Source organism: Rhinoraja longicauda, chromosome 41 (genome assembly GCF_053455715.1).
Source record: "Rhinoraja longicauda isolate Sanriku21f chromosome 41, sRhiLon1.1, whole genome shotgun sequence".
Classification (NCBI taxonomy): Eukaryota; Metazoa; Chordata; class Chondrichthyes; order Rajiformes; family Arhynchobatidae; genus Rhinoraja; species Rhinoraja longicauda.
In genome coordinates this window covers 103,540-121,824 of record NC_135993.1, presented here as the reverse complement: position 1 = coordinate 121,824, position 18,285 = coordinate 103,540, and the positions used below count along the sequence as shown (strand labels likewise).

Below are 18,285 nucleotides of genomic sequence, written 5' to 3'. Positions count from 1 at the left end.
TCCCAACACACTAGGATTCAATTTACCGAGGGTCAATTAACCTACTAACCTTTTGGAGTGTGGGAGGAAACCGGAGCACCTGGAGAAAACCCACACAGTCACAGGGAGAACGATCAAACTTCACACAGACAGCACCTGAGGTTAGGATCGAACCAGGGGCTCTGGTGCTATGAGGCATCAGCTCTACCCACTGCGCCACCATGTCGCACATCTGCATGGATAAGCTGGAACAACCGCACGGGGGTGGGGAGGAGTCTGGGGCATGGGATTACAAACCAGCTTTGATTTGTTTGTTGCTGTAAGTGTGGGTGTGGTAACTGACCTGACTGGTCTGTACGTTTATTGTTCCTGGTGTTTTGCAGACCAAGACGGGGGTGATCAGTTCGATCTCAGGTCTGAACATGAGCCTGTCGAAAGGGCCGATCCAGATCCAGCTCCTGGGGAAAGGATTGACACAGCTAGTGCCCGCAGGAACTGTGCCCACCCACCAGGTACGTGATGGGACCCACTGGACACTGGCCCCACTGGGGCCCATGCCCACCGACCCAACAGGTACGTGATGGGACCCACTGGACACTGGCCCCACTGGTGCCCAGCCACTGGCCCCTGGGCTCGGCCACTGACCACTGGACCCCTGTGCCCACCCACCAGGTACGTGGTGGGACCCACTGGACACTGGCCCCACTGGGGCCCAGCCACTGGCCCCTGGGCTCGGCCACTGACCACTGGACCCCTGTGCCCACCCACCAGGTACGAGAAGGGACCCTGGCCCCAATGGGGCCCGGCCACTGGACCCCTGTGCCCACCCACCAGGTACGAGAAGGGACCCTGGCCCCAATGGGGCCCGGCGGGTAACAAGGGCAGAGCTCTTTCCCCAAAGGACACCAGTGAACAAAACAGATGGGCTCTTGTGAGTTGCCGGAATATACTGTTACCCAACGCTTTGTTAATCTGTAGACAAGAAAGTATTGGTGCACACACCCGGCACACCCGGCACACCCACCCGGCACACCCGGCACTTCTTCATAGAGTCACAGAGTGATACAACACAGAAGCAGACCCTTTAGCCCAACTTGCCCACACCGACCAACATGTCTCACCTATACAAGTCCCACCTGCATTTGCTCCATATCCCTCCAAACCTGTCCTATCCATATATCAGTTTAAATGTTTTTTAAACATTGTGATAGTCCCTGCCTCAACTACCTCCTCTGGCAGCTCGTTCCATACACCCACCATGCGGTGGGGAAAAAAGTTGCCCCTCAGTCACAAGAGCCCATCTTTCCTCCCTTAAGGGAACCTCTAGTTCTCGATCCCCCCCCTATGGGCAAGAGACTGTGTGTCTACATGATCTATTTCTTTCATGATCTTCACACAATCCTGCTTCATGTGCCTCACTCTTACCCCATATTCCTGTGACTTTGATAAGAGTCCCGAAACATCACTAGTCCATGTTCTCCAGAGATGCTGCCTGACCCACTGAGTTACTCCAGCACTCTGTGAAACGTCACCTATCCATGTTCTCCACAGATGCTGCCTGACCCACTGAGTTACTCCAGCACTCTGTGAAACGTCACCTATCCATGTTCTCCACAGATGCTGCCTGACCCGCTGAGTTACTCCAGCACTCTGTGTTCTTCCCCATATTCCTCAATTCCCGGTGCCCAACAGTTTCACCCTTGGGTTTCATAGTCATAGAGTCTTACAGCATGTAAACTGGCCCTTCAGCCCAACTTGCCCACACCAGCCAATCTACCCTATTCTCAACGGCCTGCATTTGGCCCATATCCCTCGAAACATTTCCTGTTTGAACACTCCTCACCTCAGTACCTCTCTCCTGGCATGCTGCTCTCCTGAAGCTCACTAGACTGAGACCAAACCCCAGCTCCCCACACTGATACCAGGAGCTGCACAACGGAACGTTCTAGCACAAGGACCCATCACCCAGAGATGAGACTCAGCCGAGATTGAGTGAAGGCCAACACTTTGTTTTAAGCCAATGTGCCATGTTCTCTGTCCCCTCTCTGGGAGTTCTGTGTACCGAAGGTCATCGGGGATGAGTGGACATTGAGCTGTTTGTTTGCTCCACAGATGGAGAGTAAACTGGGAAGTTTGAAGACGTCGGTGACACCCCAGCCACTGAAGGAGTCGGTGTAAGTGCTGCCTTAAACACGGCCCGGCCTCCAATTGTCCAAGTGGCTCTAGTACCGTGTCCTCTGGCCCCTCACCTTCATCATTGTACAGGTTTTACTCACACCCTGTCCAGTCCTGGGTGGTCCACCTGGAAGGTTCGGGGATGAGAGAGTTTAGTGTTGATCTAGAATGGGCACTCCCAGAGGACAGAGGGTTGTGGTGAAGGGTGTTATTGTGGCTAGAGTTCTGTGACCAGTAGTTCCACAAGGATCTGTGTTGGCACTCTGTTAGTTGAGATATATATAAATAACTTGCACATAAATGTAGATGGGCTGGTTTGTAACTTTGCAGATGACACAAACTTGGAGTTGCAGACAGTGAGGAAGTAAAGTATACAGTGGGATCTCGGTCAGTTACAGATAGAGGCGGAGAAATGGCAGATGGAGTTTAATCCGAGAGTGTGAGAAGCGTTGCACTTTGGGAGGTCAAATCTATGGGCAAAACATACAATTAATGGCGACCCTTGACAGCGTTAGAGGACGTTGGTCGGGCCGCAAGTGGAGTATTGTGTGCAGTTCTGGTCACCCCCTTAACAGGAAGGTTGTGCAGGCTTGGGAGAGGGTGCAGTGGAGGTTTACCAGAGAGCTGTGGATTAGGGAGTGTTGGCGACAGGGAGAGGGTGTAGAGGTTTACCAGAATGCTGCCTGGGTTTGTGGGTGTGAGTTACAGGGAGAGGGTGCAGAGGTTTACCAGGATGCTGCCTGGATTAGGGAGTGTTGGCGACAGGGAGAGGGTGTAGAGGGTGTATGGGTTTACCAGGATGGTGCCTGGATTAGAGAGTGTTAGCGACAGAGAGAGGGTGTGTAGGGGTTTACCAGGATGCTGCCTGGATGAGAGGGTGTGAGTTACTGGGAGAGGGTGCCGGGGAGGTGCTGCCTGGGTTAGAGGTGTTGGCCACAGGGAGAGGCAGGAGCGGGTGCAGGGGAGGTTGCTGCCTGGTTGAGTGGGCATGTTACAAGGCTGCTATTATTTTGCTGCTCTGTGCCTGGGCCCTGTGGCCTGGGCCCTGTGCCTGGGCCCTGTGGCCTGCCTGCCTGTCCATGTTAGATCAGCGTTGTGTGGTCTGGTTACAGGCTGGTGGAACGACTACGTGGGGATCAGGATGGCGTGCTACAACCCGACTACAAGTCCTCATTCCGGACTCACCAGGACACCATGCACCGGCTGCTGCCGTATCACCTGTACCAGGGAACACTGCCCTCTGTGGACCAGCACAGGAAAGGTAATGGTCACAGGGACCTGTTTCCACAAAGCCCACGTGTTTCCCCTGTGTTACCTGGTGTTGTCAGGGTAGACCTGGTCCACAGTGGAGGTCTCCCTCTGTGTGGGACCCCTGGTGCCCGACTACCTCGGGTGCAGGTTCACATTGGTGACCCGTGGAGTCTGTGCTGAGACCACAACTGTTCACCGAACATGTTGCTCATGTCGAGGAGGGGACGCAGGGTAACCACGTGGGCAGAAACATGGTGTACCGAGACCCGTGGTCAGCGAGTGGGCACATGGAGTGTGATGGGGGAAGTGTACTCACTTGAAGGACTTGCTGGGAAGGCAGCCATCAGTCATGGAGTTACACCCTGCCCTGTGGGTAAGCTAACAGCCATCCAGATCACAACAAAGTGCTCTCTCCACCCCTCGCCCCTTTGGGAAGGCCAGCTGTCTCCAGTCTGAGAAAGGGTCCCGACCCGAAACGTCACCTATCCATGTTCTCCACAGATGCTGCCTGACCCGCTGAGTTATTCCAGCACTCTGTGAAACGTCACCTATCCATGTTCCCCACAGATGCTGCCTGACCCGCTGAGTTACTCCAGCACTCTGTGAAACGTCACCTATCCATGTTCTCCACAGATGCTGCCTGACCCGCTGAGTTACTCCAGCACTTTGTGTCTTTGTTTTGTAACCCAGCATCTACTTTGTGCCCACTCCCTGCAGTCTCCACGTTGGAGTTACTGAGCCACTCATCCAGTGCTTTAACTGTGAATATTTGTGTTCCAGTGGACGAGGAGTTTGAGGCCGTGTCGACACAGTTACTGAAGCGGACACAAGCCATGCTACACAAGTACCGAATGCTGCTGTTTGAGGAAGCCAGGGTAACGTTTCCCCACCGTCTCGCTCGGCCTGCTGACCCCCACACCACCGCCCGGCCGGTGCCAACATTCCAAATCCCATCCCATCCCCACACTGCCCGCTCTGTCCTGGGCCTCCTCCACTGTCAGAGTGAGGCCACACACAAACGGGAGGACCAGCACCTCGTATACTGCACAGAGCTTGCAGCCAGCCCAGCCGCATCAACATTGAAATCCCCTTCCCTGTCTCTGCCCCTCCCTGCACCCTCGTTGTTTACCCGGTTCCACAGTTCTCCACATTGTGTCCCTCTTGAGATGACCCTTTCCCCGGCCAACAACGAACCCACCGCCCTGCCTGACGTCACCTACTGCCAGCCTTGATTGGCCCTGGTCCTTTCTTGCCTCCAGTGTCTTGTACAACCAAATCTGCATGCAATCCCATGAAGCCTGGTCACTGGAGCAAGTGGCCAAAGGGTTCAACCTGGAAACATTTGTATGAAATGTGCCTCGCAATGCAAAGGCTTTTCACTGAGCACAGTGCGGGGGGTGGAGTGTGGGGTTACACACCAGTTACAGGCGACAGTGTGGGGGTACAGGCGGCAGTGTGGGGGTACAGGTGGGTGAGGGGGTACAGGTGGGTGAGGGGTTACAGGCGGCAGTGTGGGGGTACAGGCGGGTGAGGGGGTACAGGCGGGTGAGGGGGTACAGGCGGGTCAGGGATTACAGGCGGCAGTTTGGGGTTACAGGCGGCAGTGTGGGGTTACAGGCGGCAGTGGGGTTACAGGCGGCAGTGTGGGGTTACAGGCGGCAGTGAGGGGTTACAGGCGGCAGTGGGGGTACAGGCGGGTCGGGTTACAGGCGGGTCAGGGGTTACAGGCGGCAGTGTGGGGTTACAGGCGGCAGTGAGGGGGTTACAGGCGGCAGTGTGGGGGTACAGGCGGGTCAGGGGTTACAGGCGGCAGTGTGGGGTTACAGGCGGGTCAGGGGTTACAGGCGGCAGTGTGGGGTTACAGGCGGCAGTGTGGGGGTACAGGCGGGTCAGGGGTTACAGGCGGCAGTGTGGGGTTACAGGCGGCAGTGTGGGGTTACAGGCGGCAGTGTGGGGGTACAGGCGGGTCAGGGGTTACAGGCGGCAGTGTGGGGTTACAGGCGGCAGTGTGGGGGTACAGGCGGGTCAGGGGTTACAGGCGGCAGTGTGGGGGTACAGGCGGGTCAGGGGTTACAGGCGGCAGTGTGGGGTTACAGGCGGGTCAGGGGTTACAGGCGGCAGTGTGGGGTTACAGGCGGCAGTGTGGGGGTACAGGGGGGTGAGGGGGTACAGGCGGAAGTGTGGGGTTACAGGCGGCAGTGTGGGGGTACAGGCGGCAGTGTGGGGGTACAGGCGGCAGTGTGGGGTTACAGGCGGCAGTGTGGGGGTACAGGCGGCAGTGATGGGGTACAGGCGGGTGAGAGGGTACAGGCGGCAGTGAGGGGGTACAGGCGGCAGTGAGAGGGTATAGGCGGGTGAGGGGTTACAGGCGGCAGTGAGAGGGTACAGGCGGCAGTGTGGGGGTACAGGCGGCAGTGTGGGGGTACAGGCGGCAGTGAGGGGGTACAGGCGGGTGAGAGGGTACAGGCGGCAGTGAGGGTACAGGTGGCAGTGAGAGGGTACAGGCGGCAGTGAGAGGATACAGGCGGGTGAGGGGTTACAGGCGGCAGTGAGAGGGTACAGGCGGCAGTGTGGGGGTACAGGCGGGTGAGGGTACAGACGGCAGTGAGGGGGTACAGGCGGCAGTGAGAGGGTGCAGGCGGCAGTGAGAGGGTACAGGCGGCAGTGAGAGGGTACAGGCGGCAGTGAGGGGGTACAGGCGGCAGTGAGGGGGTACAGGCGGCAGTGAGGGGGTACAGGCGGCAGTGAGAGGGTACAGGCGGCAGTGAGAGGGTACAGGCGGCAGTGAGAGGGTACAGGCGGCAGTGAGGGGGTACAGGCGGCAGTGAGGGGTACAGGCGGCAGTGAGGGGGTACAGGCGGCAGTGAGGGGGTACAGGCGGGTGAGAGGGTACAGGCGGCAGTGAGGGGGTACAGGCCAATCACAGTTTTTCTGAATTTCCAGCGGCTGAGTCCCTCGGCAGAGATGGTGATGATTGACAGGATGTTCATCCAGGAAGAGAAGACCTCCCTCTCCACGGACCGACAACTGGCCAAAGAAAAACCGGGTAAGGCCCCGCCCGCAGCATCGGCAGCTCCACCTCCACACACCCCGACCGACCGACCGACCGACCGCACCTGTAACTCCACCTACACACACTCCGACCAACCAACAGCACCGGCAGTCCCTCCCTCACACACCTGTATCGACCGACCGCACCTGTACTGACCCACGCCTGTACTGACCCACGCCTGTACCGACCCGCACCTGTACTGACCCACGCCTGTACTGACCCACGCCTGTACTGACCCGCACCTGTACTGACCTGTACTGACCCACACCTGTACTGACCCACACCTGTACTGACCTGTATTGACCCACGCCTGTACCGACCCGCGCCTGTACTGACCCGCGCCTGTACTGACCCGCGCCTGTACTGACCCGCGCCTGTACTGACCCGCGCCTGTACTGACCCGCGCCTGTACTGACCCACGCCTGTACTGACCCGCTCCTGTACTGACCCGCACCTGTACTGATCCACACCTGTACTGACCTGTACTGACCCGCACCTGTACTGACCCGCGCCTGTACTGACCCGCGCCTGTACTGACCCGCACCTGTACCGACCCACGCCTGTACCGACCCATACCTGTATTGACCCACACATGTAGTTCCCTCCCTCACACGCCCCGACTGCGCTGGTCCTGAAGGGTCACGTGTTTCATTGTCATGTGTACTGACACGGAACAATGAAATTCTCGGCAGCAAAACCGGTCTGAACACAGTACTCATGGATAACATCATAAAACATGATAAAAGTTCAATTAAAATAAAAGCCCCAATATTAGTGCAATACAAACAATTTTCCAAAGTCCCGATAGCAAAAAAGACAGGTGGTAGTTTAGTTGGAGTTTGCAGGGTTCAACAGCCTGATAGTTGTTGGGAAGAAGCTGTTCTTGTACCTGGAGGTCACTGTTTTCAGGCTCCTGAACCTTCCTCCCCATGGCAGCAGCAAGATGAGAGTGTGGCCAGGGTGGTGTGGGTCTCTGATGATGCTAGCTGCCTTCTTGAGACAGTGCCTCTTGTAGATCCCTTCAATAGTGGGGAGGTCAGTACCCGTGACGGACCGGGCAGTGTCCACCACTCTCTGTAATCTCCTTTGCTGATGGCTGTTTGAGTTGCTGACCCAGGCGGTGAAGCTCGTGCTCGTTACCGGACACCTGTAGGAGAACAGGAGAGTATTCATTCACTTCCTGAATCTGCTCATCTCTGGAAGCAGAGGCACGGGTGGGGTTTCTTTTGATGGCATCAATGTGCCCAGTCCGTCTCTGCCCGGTCTGTGTGTGACTGTGTGTGTGTGTGTGTGTGTGTGTGTGTGTGTGTGTGTACCTCTGCCCGGTCCGTCTCTGCCCGATCTGTGTGTCTGTATCTCGGCCTGCCCGGTCTGTGTGTGTGTGTGTACCTCTGCCCGTTCCGCCTCTGCCCGGTCTGTGTGTGTGTGTGTGTGTGTGTGTGTGTGTGTCTGTCGGTGTGTGTACCTGTGCCCCGGTCTGTGTGACTAACCACTCTGCTTTGTTCTGCCTGCAGACGAGTATGTGGCGTCTTCGTCGCGGTCCCACCGCCTGCCCACCACGTCTCCCCCCCCCTCGTGCTCGTCGCTACAGGAGTCTCCGCGGCAGCCGCTGGTGGCAAGCTCAACACCGGTGCACGGTACCAAGCTGGTGATCAAACAGACAGGAGGGTCTCCGTGCGTGTGGTGGGCAGGAGTGGGGGGTGGGCCGGAGGGAGGGGAGGACGACACCTTGCACACACGCAGCCGCCCACCTCCCATGAAGACCTACGAGGCTCGCAGTCGCATCGGGCTGAAGCTCAAGATCAAGCAGGAGGCTGGTCTGAGCAAGGTGGTGCACAACACAGCGCTGGACCCAGTGCACCAACCGGTCAGCTCGGTCATCCGCAGCACCGAGTGTCCAGCGGTCAGCGCCACTGCCCGGCAACTCAACGGGGGCCTGGACCACCACACCTCTCCCTCGCCCACCGACCCGCACCCCCCCACCACCCAATGCAAGCTGCCGCCCAGGAAGAGCCAACGCGAGGCAGCGCCCAGCGGCCGCAGTGCCACTGACCCCCCTCCGGCCGGCTCCGGCCAGCCGAGCGACGGGCGCAAGGACGTGCCGGCCAAGTGTGAGGCCACTCCCGCCGGCCCCAGGCAGAGGACAGGCAGGGGCAGGGCAGAGGGGGGGGGCAGGAAAACTCGGACACATGCCCACCCCCCACCTGCCCACTGCGAGGAGCCCCCTGGGAGCAAGGAGGGTGAGGGGGGGCTGCGGCCAGCGGAGGAGCTGGTGAGAGGCATCATCAAGGCTGACCCCACCGACGGGTCGTGGGAACTGGCCCTGCCCCCTCCAAAGAGGACCAAGAGCGAGTCGTTCGACATGGACAACGCCAGCTTCTCCAGCGACAGTCCCCAGGATGACACGCTGACAGAACACTTACAGAGTGCCATCGACAGCATCCTCAACCTCCGGCAACCACAGTCATCCCTGGCTCCCCCTGTCTCCTCTCCCTACCACGCCTCCGACATTAGCTCCCCCTTCTCCCCAACCACACACTCGGACACCTACCTTGCTCCCAATCGCAACGGTGGCCTTGGAGCTAGGACTTACACCAGATGACTGGAGTACTTGATACGTCCCACCGTGCAGCGGCCAACAGAGGCACGGCGCTAAGATGGTATCCCTCGATGTGAACCTACCCATGTGGTGTTACCTAAACATTGCCTCCAACAGACGCAGTCATGCTGAATACGGCCGAGAACCTTCTCCCATTAGCAGAAGATGCAGTACAAGCCTCTGGTGTAGCTCTGGTGCGATGGCATCGCCAACCCTCGCCGTGAGCACCTATTCCAGGGGTTGGGTGGAGGCCATACCTTCGTGTTAAAGACACAGGTGACCTAAAGGTGTTGGGAGCTGGAGAGTGAGGATTTCAAATAGCTCACTAGATGATTGACCAATGTACCTTAACCAAAAAAACAAGTCCACATCCAAATGTCTTGGTGTCTTCCTCTGGTCTCCCTCAGTCCATGGTCACCGTGGCATTGGGTTGGCCCCTCTCCATGGTCACCGTGGCATTGGGTTGGCCCCTCTCCATGGTCACCGTGGCATTGGGTTGGCCCCTCTCCATGGTCACCGTGGCATTGGGTTGGCCCCTCTCCATGGTCACCGTGGCATTGGGTTGGCCCCTCTGATGGACCCCAAAGTGCCTGGTACACGAGTGAAGTGGTATCTCTTTCCGCTTTCCCCGTGCCCTCGCCCCAAGCCAACAAAGGACCAGAGATCATCGTGGCACCGTTGCTTGGATGAGCCCAGTCTGGCATGGTCATTGCCCTGAAATCTTTTATTTTTAAGCCTCACCATGTTTTTGTTTCAACCGTTAAGAACATTTCCTGCCAAGCTCACCTCTGACGAGGTTCTTCCCCACCCCGTTATGTGCCAAGGTTCCATAGATTGATCCTCAGTATTGCCATTGAGCCTTTGAACAGTGAGGGACTGTGTAAATGTCCCATGTTATGTTCCAGCCTCTCTCAAAGCCACGTCGTTCAAGGGTGATATCTCGCTGGCATTCCCACGTCCCGCCTTTGCTAAACTTCATCCTCAGTACAATCTCCATGTGTCTGTGATTGGTTACCTGATCAACCATCCTCCCTCCGAACGGATCATTACCCAGGTGGTGACCGATTACAACCAGTATGGACAGTTGGTCACACTTCCCCCTCAACGTTTATGTACCCACCATCTCCAACCTTTGCCTGATTCCCCAGTTGTGCCATCAGTGCCCGATGAGGGTTGACCCAGATGGCTGGCTCAGTCCCCAGACCAGTCCAGCCACAAAGTCTTTCCCAGCAGTGAGTGTGGTGGAGTCTGTGGTGTAGCTGGAACATGGACTGTTCCTCAGGCCTGGGTCACAGGGAGAGAGAGGCCCATTGTGTCGCGTGCAGTGACGGTTCTCAGCACATTCGCAGTTGCATGTGCCACCCGTTAGAGCGGTCGGGGGGCAGGGCCGGGAGTGGGGAATGTGTACCGCTGATTGGGTGGGGATTGTGGATATGGGCTGTGATTGGATGTGGTGTAGCACGGGTGGGACAGGTGGGCAGCGATGGGCCGAATGGACGCAGTGTTGTCTTTTCAAGCCTGTGTTAGGAACGAGTTACGATGCTATTGCTATTTGTGTTGGTATCTTTCTGCCTGAGTGATCTATCTGAAGAAATGTTTTGTTTGATTGCATTCCCAAGAACCATGCAGTCAGTAAAATACATTTCCAGCAGCAGCTGTGAGGGGTAGGTGGAAGCCGGGGAAATATTGCTACCTACTTTTATAATTTAAAAATTATGCAGAATTCTGTCGCCCTTTATTTTCACGGAATAACGATGGGTTGTGGACGGCGTTTGCCAGGGAGCTGCCTCTGGCCACACACCACGCCACCGGTCAGTGCAGAGTGACCACTGGTGGGAACGCACCACGCCAACGGTCAGTGGCAGAGTGACCACTGACTGGGGAACGTACCGCACCACCGGTCAGTGGCAGAGTGACCACTGGTGGGAACGCACCACACCAACGGTCAGTGGCAGAGTGACCACTGACTGGGGAACATACCGCACCACCGGTCAGTGGCAGAGTGACTCCTGTATCTGACCACTGACTGGGGAACACACTGTCACAGTCTGTCAGCAGTGGTGTGGGGGTGGGAGGGTGGCAGCTCTGGGGTACGGGGAACCTGTACACATGTTTGATGCAGCGGTCAGGTCATGGAGAACAGACTCATCACAGTGTTGATGCGTGGACACAGGGCTGCCCTTCTTCCTCCTGCCAGTGTGTGTCTGAATATGTCTGTCTGTGTGTACCTCTGCCTCTCCTCTGTGTAAACGTGCACCAGTGTTTCTGTGTGTCTGTGTGTGTCTGTGTGTGTGTGTGTGTGTGTGTGTGTGTGTGTGTGTCTGTGTGTGTGTGTATGTCTGTGTCTGGAGCTGATTTCTCACATGGGTTGTTCACACCCACCCCTCTGCTGATATTCTGTGATGAAGTGTTCTGATGCTGCATCTTGGTGACATGGATAAGCCATTAGTTTGTTAATGCCAAACACCATCCCCTCCATCCTCCCTCCCCCTCCATCCCCCCTCACCTCCCTCCTCCCCCTTCAACCCCCCTCCCCGTCCATCTCCCCCTCCATCCCCCCTCCCCCTCCCTCCCCTTCATCCCCCTCCATCCCCCTCCATCCCCCTCACCCCCCCCATCCCCCACCATCCCCCTCCCCCTCCATCCCCCCTCCACCCCCCTCCCCCTCCACCCCCCCTCCCCCTCCACCCCCCCCTCCCCCTCCACCCCCCCTCCCCCTCCATCCTCCCCTCCCCCTCCATCCCCCCCTCCACCCCCCCCCTTCCCCCTCCACCCCACTCCCCCTCCACCCCCCCCTCCCCCTCCATCCTCCCTCCCCCTCCACCCCCCTCCCCCACCATCCCCCTCCACCCCCCCTCCCCCACCATCCCCCTCCCCCCCTCCCCCTCCCCTCCCTCCCCCCCTCCCCCTCCCTCCATCCCCATCCCACCTCCACCCTCCCCCTCCCCCTCCACCCCCCCTCCCCCTCCCCCCCATCCCCCTCCATTGGGACGGTCAAGGTTTAGTTCCGTGGGAGGGTGGAGATGCTGTTATCTGTGTGTTGGCGCTGATCCCGCGGTGCAATGTCCTACAAGGACCATTGTGAATGTTGGCCACGCGTGGGTGCGATCCTGTCCCAACACCGAACAGATCTTTTTTTTACGGAAGCAAAAAACTCCAACTTCTGTTACATTTTCTACTTGAATGAGATATAAAACTATTTTTCCTGTTGCAGGTTTTTTAAAATGTCTGTCAGCATTATGGAGTGGAGTTTGAAAGTTCATTTGTATCTTTGCAGAACGGCAGTCAGTGTTGGTTGTTTGATGTCCCCTTGTTGAGCAGTAACCCTGTGGTGTGGAATCTCAGTGTGGTTTGTCTCTGTGACCCACTGAGCAAGTGGTGATAGGACCCTGCAAGGTGAGGCTGACAAGGACAGGTTACTGGGGCCAACTCCGCCGACCTTGCAGGGCGAAGGGAGAGGTATTTGTCTCTGACCATCGCTGCGCTGGGGGTCAGACAAGGCCGTTCAGCCCCTTGACCCAGTACTATCCCAGTCCCACCCATCCCCTCCCTCTGGCACAGCGAGACTGACATTCAGGGGCTCAAACCACCAATGAATCGTAACCTTCTGAGCAACTGGAAATCTCTCCTTTGGTCAACACGGCCGCAGCGCCGGAGACCCGGCTCCATCCTGTCCTCGGGTGCTGTGTGGGTGGAGTTTGCACGTTCTCCCTGTGACCGCGTGGGTTTTCTCCGGGTGCTCCGGTTTCCTCCCACATCCCGGGTTTGTAGCTTCCTTCCCCCCCCCCCTCCCTCACGGTTCAGAACCCGCTGTAAGAATTGAGATGGCCTGTCCTAGAAATAATAGGTTGTGATTCCCGGCTTGGCTTTGGGGGCAGTTTGCAGGCCGAGAGAATCACAACTTCAGCTTATTGGTCAGAACCTGCCTCGGTGTTTGTTCATTGGACCTCCAACCAGACCAGACCAGCTCTGTCCCTGTGTGGTGCGGCCTCAACCCGAAACATTACCTATCCATGTTCTCCACAGATGCTGCCTGACTGACCCGCGGAGTTACTCCAGCACTCTGTGTCCATGTTCTCCACAGATGCTGCCTGACCCACTGAGTTACTCCAGCACTCTGTCCATGTTCTCCCACAGATGCTGCCTGACCCACTGAGTTACTCCAGCACTCTGTGTGTGTCTGTCCACGGGGGCAGAGTTTGCCAGCAGCTCCTGTCTGACCGGCGGAGTCACGGCCACTGTGAAGGAGCACCCATGGGTGGCGGCACCCTAACTGGGCGGACCTTCTCCTTGCCCGCAGCACCCTCCCTTCAGTCGCCTTTTAGCCCCCACCCATACACCCAGCCAGCACCTTGGGGAGCAGACCGTCCGGGAGGGTGGGGACAACTTGTACCCCGTGGCGCAGGGGGGGGGGGGGGGGGGAGAGGGGAGAACGTCATTGTGACTTGACTTTCAGGTGAGATCTGCTGCCGAGAACATGTGGAGAAACAAGTTGTCTTTTGGGCCGTGAGGGTCAATGCAGACTAATGGGGTGGGTGGGTGCGAGAAAATGAGTGTGAGAGTGAGTGGGGGGGGGGGGGAGGGGGCCTGGCTGGTTCCTGCTGTGTGACCACGAGCGGCAACTTTGCGAGTCTGGAGATTGAAGTCTCTTGTCCAGGAGCCGCGAGTGATTTTAGTTTCAGCTTGAAACGTTGAGGAACAAAAGCAAAGGACAGGCTCTGCTCTGGTCTGTCGTGCTCTGCACTGCTCGGCCCGGCTCTGCACGGCTCTGCTCTGCCCGGCTCTGCTGTTCCCTTGCACTGCTCTGTCGTGTTCTGCACTGCCCTGCCCGGCTCTGCTCTGCCCTGCCCGGCTCTGCTGGCGCCGTGAACAAAGCCCTTCCCCCTTGTCCCGCCCGGGGGAAGTTCACTGAGGCGTTTGTCCTCCGAGTATCCCCCTGGGCAGGTGGAGGAAGGGGATAGATACTGTGCCCACAACCTGCCTACACACCAGCCGCGGGACTGAGATCATTGTGTAGATATATAATCCTGAAGATAGAGCTCAACTTGGATACAGTTTAAAAATATTATTTTTTAAAGAGGTTATTTTCAGCAGAATGTTCTGGAGCCTTAACCCCTGAGCATCAAAAATGGTCACATTCTGTCAATGACCCCGACTTTATGTCCGACACACCACCGTATCAGCTGCAATCTCCTACTCTGACCAGTCAAACATTTTTGTATACATTTATATTAAGCTATTTATTAAACAAAATGTTTTGTAATAAACGGTGAAATCTTAAAAGAAGCATGAACTGGCTCCGTTCTTGTGCATTTTGGTTATTTCCTCTTGTGATGAGTTGGGAGAGGAGATTTGGTCCGGAGTATGTTAGTCCTGACTAAGACCACACATGGTCTTCAGTGTGCGGAGAGCCCAACATCCATTGCCAGGTCCCCTCGACCCTCTCCTCCCCCGCCCCAGAGTCCTGGCGTCCCTTCCACCATCTTCCCTCCCTCCCTCAGCCACCATTCCCTCTCATCTGCCAACCCCCAAACCCCCTGTATCCCTTCGTTCCACTCTCCCCCATCCCTCCCTCCAACTTTGCATTTCACTCCTCTCCGTATCTGACGCCCTGTTGTTTCCTTTCCACCTCCACCCAGGCCCACAGACAGCAAAGCCCCCCCACTCTCGTCAACGTCAGTATAGTCCATGGTGGACTGTTCGGGGGGGTGATGACCACAAGATACAAGATACCTCCAGCCTTTTGTCACTTAGTCCATCCCTCCCTCACCTGTATCCACCTGGCAATTGCCATGCTTTGTCCAACCCCATTTCTCGTTTCAGCTCCCCCCCCCCCCCATCCGTCTGAAGGGTCCAGACTCGAAGAGCTAACCGTGTGTCCCTCAATCCTCCCACAGATGCTGCCTGACCCACTGAGATCCTCCAGCACTTTGTGTCGCTCAAGGTTCCAGCATCTTGTGCTCCGAGAATCTACTATTCCACTGTCCCACCAATCCAGCCCAATCTGTCCTCCAAGGAGAGGGCCATTTGGCCCATCTAGTCGGAGTTGGGAGATTCCATTGTTCCTCTTGCCTGTGCAACCTAATCCCCCTCACCCCTCTCCATCTCCCCCCTCACCCCTCTCCATCTCCCCCTCACCCCTCTCCATCTCCCCCTCCTCTGCTACTTGTCTAGACCAAGGGGTATTTTACAGCAGCAAATTACAATCATTAAAACGTCCCCCGGAGCAGCACCCGCAGACGGCCGCTCCTCCCCTCGCCCCCCGCCTGGCCCCGCCCCGCCCCCCGCCTGGCCCGGGTCTCCCTTTAAGGTTAATCCACTCACACAAAGCAAAGATACTAGAGGAGCCAGATAGACCACTCGACCCTAAAACACCGTAGTACGTCACGGCGCCATTTTAGTAGGCAGAAACTTGCAGGAAAAAAAATAACAACAATCTGCGCGTTGACAGATGAGATATATTCTGCATTTTAATGGCACCATCACATACTGTTCCCCCCACAACACTGATCACACTGCCAGAGGCAGAGCGAGCGGCGCGGTTTGCTTACTAAAATGGCGGACTGCCCTTCAGTATCGGCGGAGTGGTCCATCTGGCTCCTCTAGTATCTCTGGCCCTGGCATCTCGCCAAGTCCCAGCACAGCTGGAGCCACAGTGACCTCTGCTGGTGAGCGTGGAACTGCAACTGCAACGCTCCTTCTCTCCACAGACGCTGCCTGTCCCGCTGAGTTACTCCAGCTTGTGTCTTATCTTCCAGAAACCATCTATCCAAAGAGCTGGTGCAGCGGGTGGAGCCGCTGCCTCACAGCGCCAGAGAGTGGGGGTTCGACCCGACTACAGGCGCTGTCTGTGTGGCGTTTACACGTTTCTCCCTGTGACCCGCGTGGGCTTCCTCGGGTGTTCCAGTTTTTCCGCCACATCCCAAAGAGGTGCAAGTTTGTAGGTTAATTGGCTTCTGTAAATTGTAGGTGAGGGGTCGATGAGGGCGGGAGTGGATGGGAATGCGGAGAGAGTGCGCCGGTGTTTATTTCCCAGGGTGGGGAATGTTTCAGGAGAGAGGAACAAGTTTGTCAGACAGACAGAAGGACAGACAGACAGACGGAGGGACAGACAGACGGAGGGACAGACAGACAGACAGACGGAGGGCAGACAGACGGAGGGACAGACAGACAGAGGGACAGACAGACAGACGGAGGGACAGACAGACAGAGGGACAGACAGACAGACAGACGGAGGGACAGACAGACGGAGGGACAGACAGACAGACGGAGGGACAGACGGAGGGACAGACAGACAGAGGGACAGACAGACGGACGGACGGACAGACAGACAGACGGAGGGACAGACAGACAGAGGGACAGACGGACGGACAGACAGAGGGAGGGACAGACAGAGAGACAGGCGGGGACAGACAGACAGAGGGTGGTGGGTTCAGAACATTGAATGAAGACATAACAGAACGTGCCCGACACAGAAACTAAAACAGCATTGACATGCGCTCCCTCACCCCCGCCCCTCCCACAGCGCGGCGCTCCCTCACCCCCGCCCCTTCCACAGCGCGGCGCTCCCTCCCTCCCTCACCCCCCGCCCCTCCCACAGCGCGGCGCTCCCTCCCTCCTCATCCCCGCCCCTCCCACAGCGCGGCGCTCCCTCCCTCACCCCCGCCCCTCCCACAGCGCGGCGCTCCCTCACCCCCGCCCCTCCCACAGCGCGGCGCTCCCTCCCTCCCTCCCCCTCCCACAGCGCGGCGCTCCCTCACCCCCGCCCCTCCACAGCGCGGCGCTCCCTCCCTCCCTCACCCCCGCCCCTCCCACAGCGCGGCGCTCCCTCCCTCCCTCACCCCCGCCCCTCCCACAGCGCGACGCTCCCTCCCTCACCCCCGCCCCTTGCGCGCCGCTCCCTCCCTCCCTCACCCCCGCCCCTCCCCGTGGAGGGAGGGGAGGGGGGGGAGGAAGAGGGAGGGTGGAGGGAGGAGATGGGGGGGAGTTACTGCGGGGGGAGGGGGGAGGAGGAGAGGTGGGAGGGAGTTACTGGGGGGGAGGGAGGGGGGGGGGAGGAGGAGGAGAGGAGGAGGGGAGGTGGGAGGGAGTTACTGGGGGGGGGGAGAGGGAGGGGGAGGGGAGGAGAGGAGGAGGGGAGGTGGGAGGGAGTTACTGGGGGGGAGGGAGGGGGGGGGGGGAGGAGGAGGAGGAGGAGGAGGGGAGGTGGGAGGGAGTTACTGGGGGGGGGGGAGAGGGAGGGGGGAGGGGAGGTGGGAGGGGGAGGTTTACTGGGGGGGGAGGAGGGGGGAGGGGAGGGGAGAGGGGTGGAGGAGGAGGGGAGGTGGGAGGGAGTTACTGGGGGGGGAGGAGGGTTGAACGTCCCCGTCAGTCTGCGGCTCCGCCTCTTCAAGCCAACAGTCGCCACAATCCAACTCCCAGCGTTTGTCCAGAAACTTCTCGCCAACTTCTCTCCAGCGGGAGACCGGGACGGGAGTGAGTGAGAGTGAGTGAGTGTGAGTGAGTGTGAGTGAGTGTGTGAGGGGTGAGTGTGTGAGTGTGAGGGAGTGAGTGAGTGTGTGAGGGGTGAGTTTATGAGTGAGTGAGTGTGAGTGAGTGTGTGAGTGAGTGAGGGGTGAGGTGTGTGAGTGAGTGTGAGTGTGTGAGTGAGTGTGAGTGAGTGTGAGTGAGGGAGTGGGAGAGTGAGGGAGTGAGCGAGCGAGCGCTGCGCCGAAGGTGCGGATTTGTTCCCGGGGTCGGTGTTGGAGACAAGACGAAGGGCGCCATGTTCAGTTGGATGAAGAAACATGAGAAGAAGACCCCAGAGGAGATCCAGACGGTGACGGGAGGGGTTGCGGCGACTCTATCGCTCAAAGCTGCTGCCGCTGGAGGAGTTTTTACCGCTTCCACGACTTCCACTCGCCCGCTCTAGAAGACGCCGACTTCGACAACAAGCCCATGATCCTGGTGGTGGGTCAATACTCCACTGGGAAGACCACCTTCATCCAGTACCTGCTGGAGGAGGATTTCCCAGGCAGTCGGGTGGGGCCCGAACCCACCACCGACTCCTTCATCGCCGTTCATGCACGGAGAGGTGGAGAGTGTAATCCCGGGCAACGCGTTGATCGTCGACCCCCGACAAACCATTCCGAAAGCTCAACCCCTTCGGCAACTCCTTCCTCAACAGGTGAGTTAGGATCTACACCGCGGAAAGCGGCCCTTCGGCCCACCTGCTCCATGCTGGGCTAAT

At 58.1% G+C, this 18,285-nt stretch overlaps 2 protein-coding genes across 2 annotated transcripts in view; both read left to right on the top strand.

Moving 5' to 3' along the window:
- The window catches only part of LOC144611880 (BRD4-interacting chromatin-remodeling complex-associated protein-like), a 70,248-nt gene extending 58,587 nt beyond the window's left edge, over positions 1-11,661 (top strand). The window contains exons 12-17 of the mRNA XM_078431207.1: positions 363-491; positions 2,092-2,153; positions 3,267-3,415; positions 4,186-4,280; positions 6,349-6,451; positions 7,972-11,661. Coding sequence (XP_078287333.1) covers positions 363-491; positions 2,092-2,153; positions 3,267-3,415; positions 4,186-4,280; positions 6,349-6,451; positions 7,972-9,059 — 1,626 coding nt within the window. The 3' untranslated portion in view covers positions 9,060-11,661. The remainder of the gene's footprint in view (positions 1-362; positions 492-2,091; positions 2,154-3,266; positions 3,416-4,185; positions 4,281-6,348; positions 6,452-7,971) is intronic.
- Positions 11,662-17,421: 5,760 nt separating this feature from the next.
- Positions 17,422-18,285, top strand: part of LOC144611762 (EH domain-containing protein 2-like) — a 23,584-nt gene continuing 22,720 nt past the window's right edge. Inside the window, 5 exon segments of the mRNA XM_078431010.1 lie at positions 17,422-17,880; positions 17,882-17,929; positions 17,931-18,116; positions 18,118-18,168; positions 18,170-18,222. Coding sequence (XP_078287136.1) covers positions 17,821-17,880; positions 17,882-17,929; positions 17,931-18,116; positions 18,118-18,168; positions 18,170-18,222 — 398 coding nt within the window. The 5' untranslated portion in view covers positions 17,422-17,820.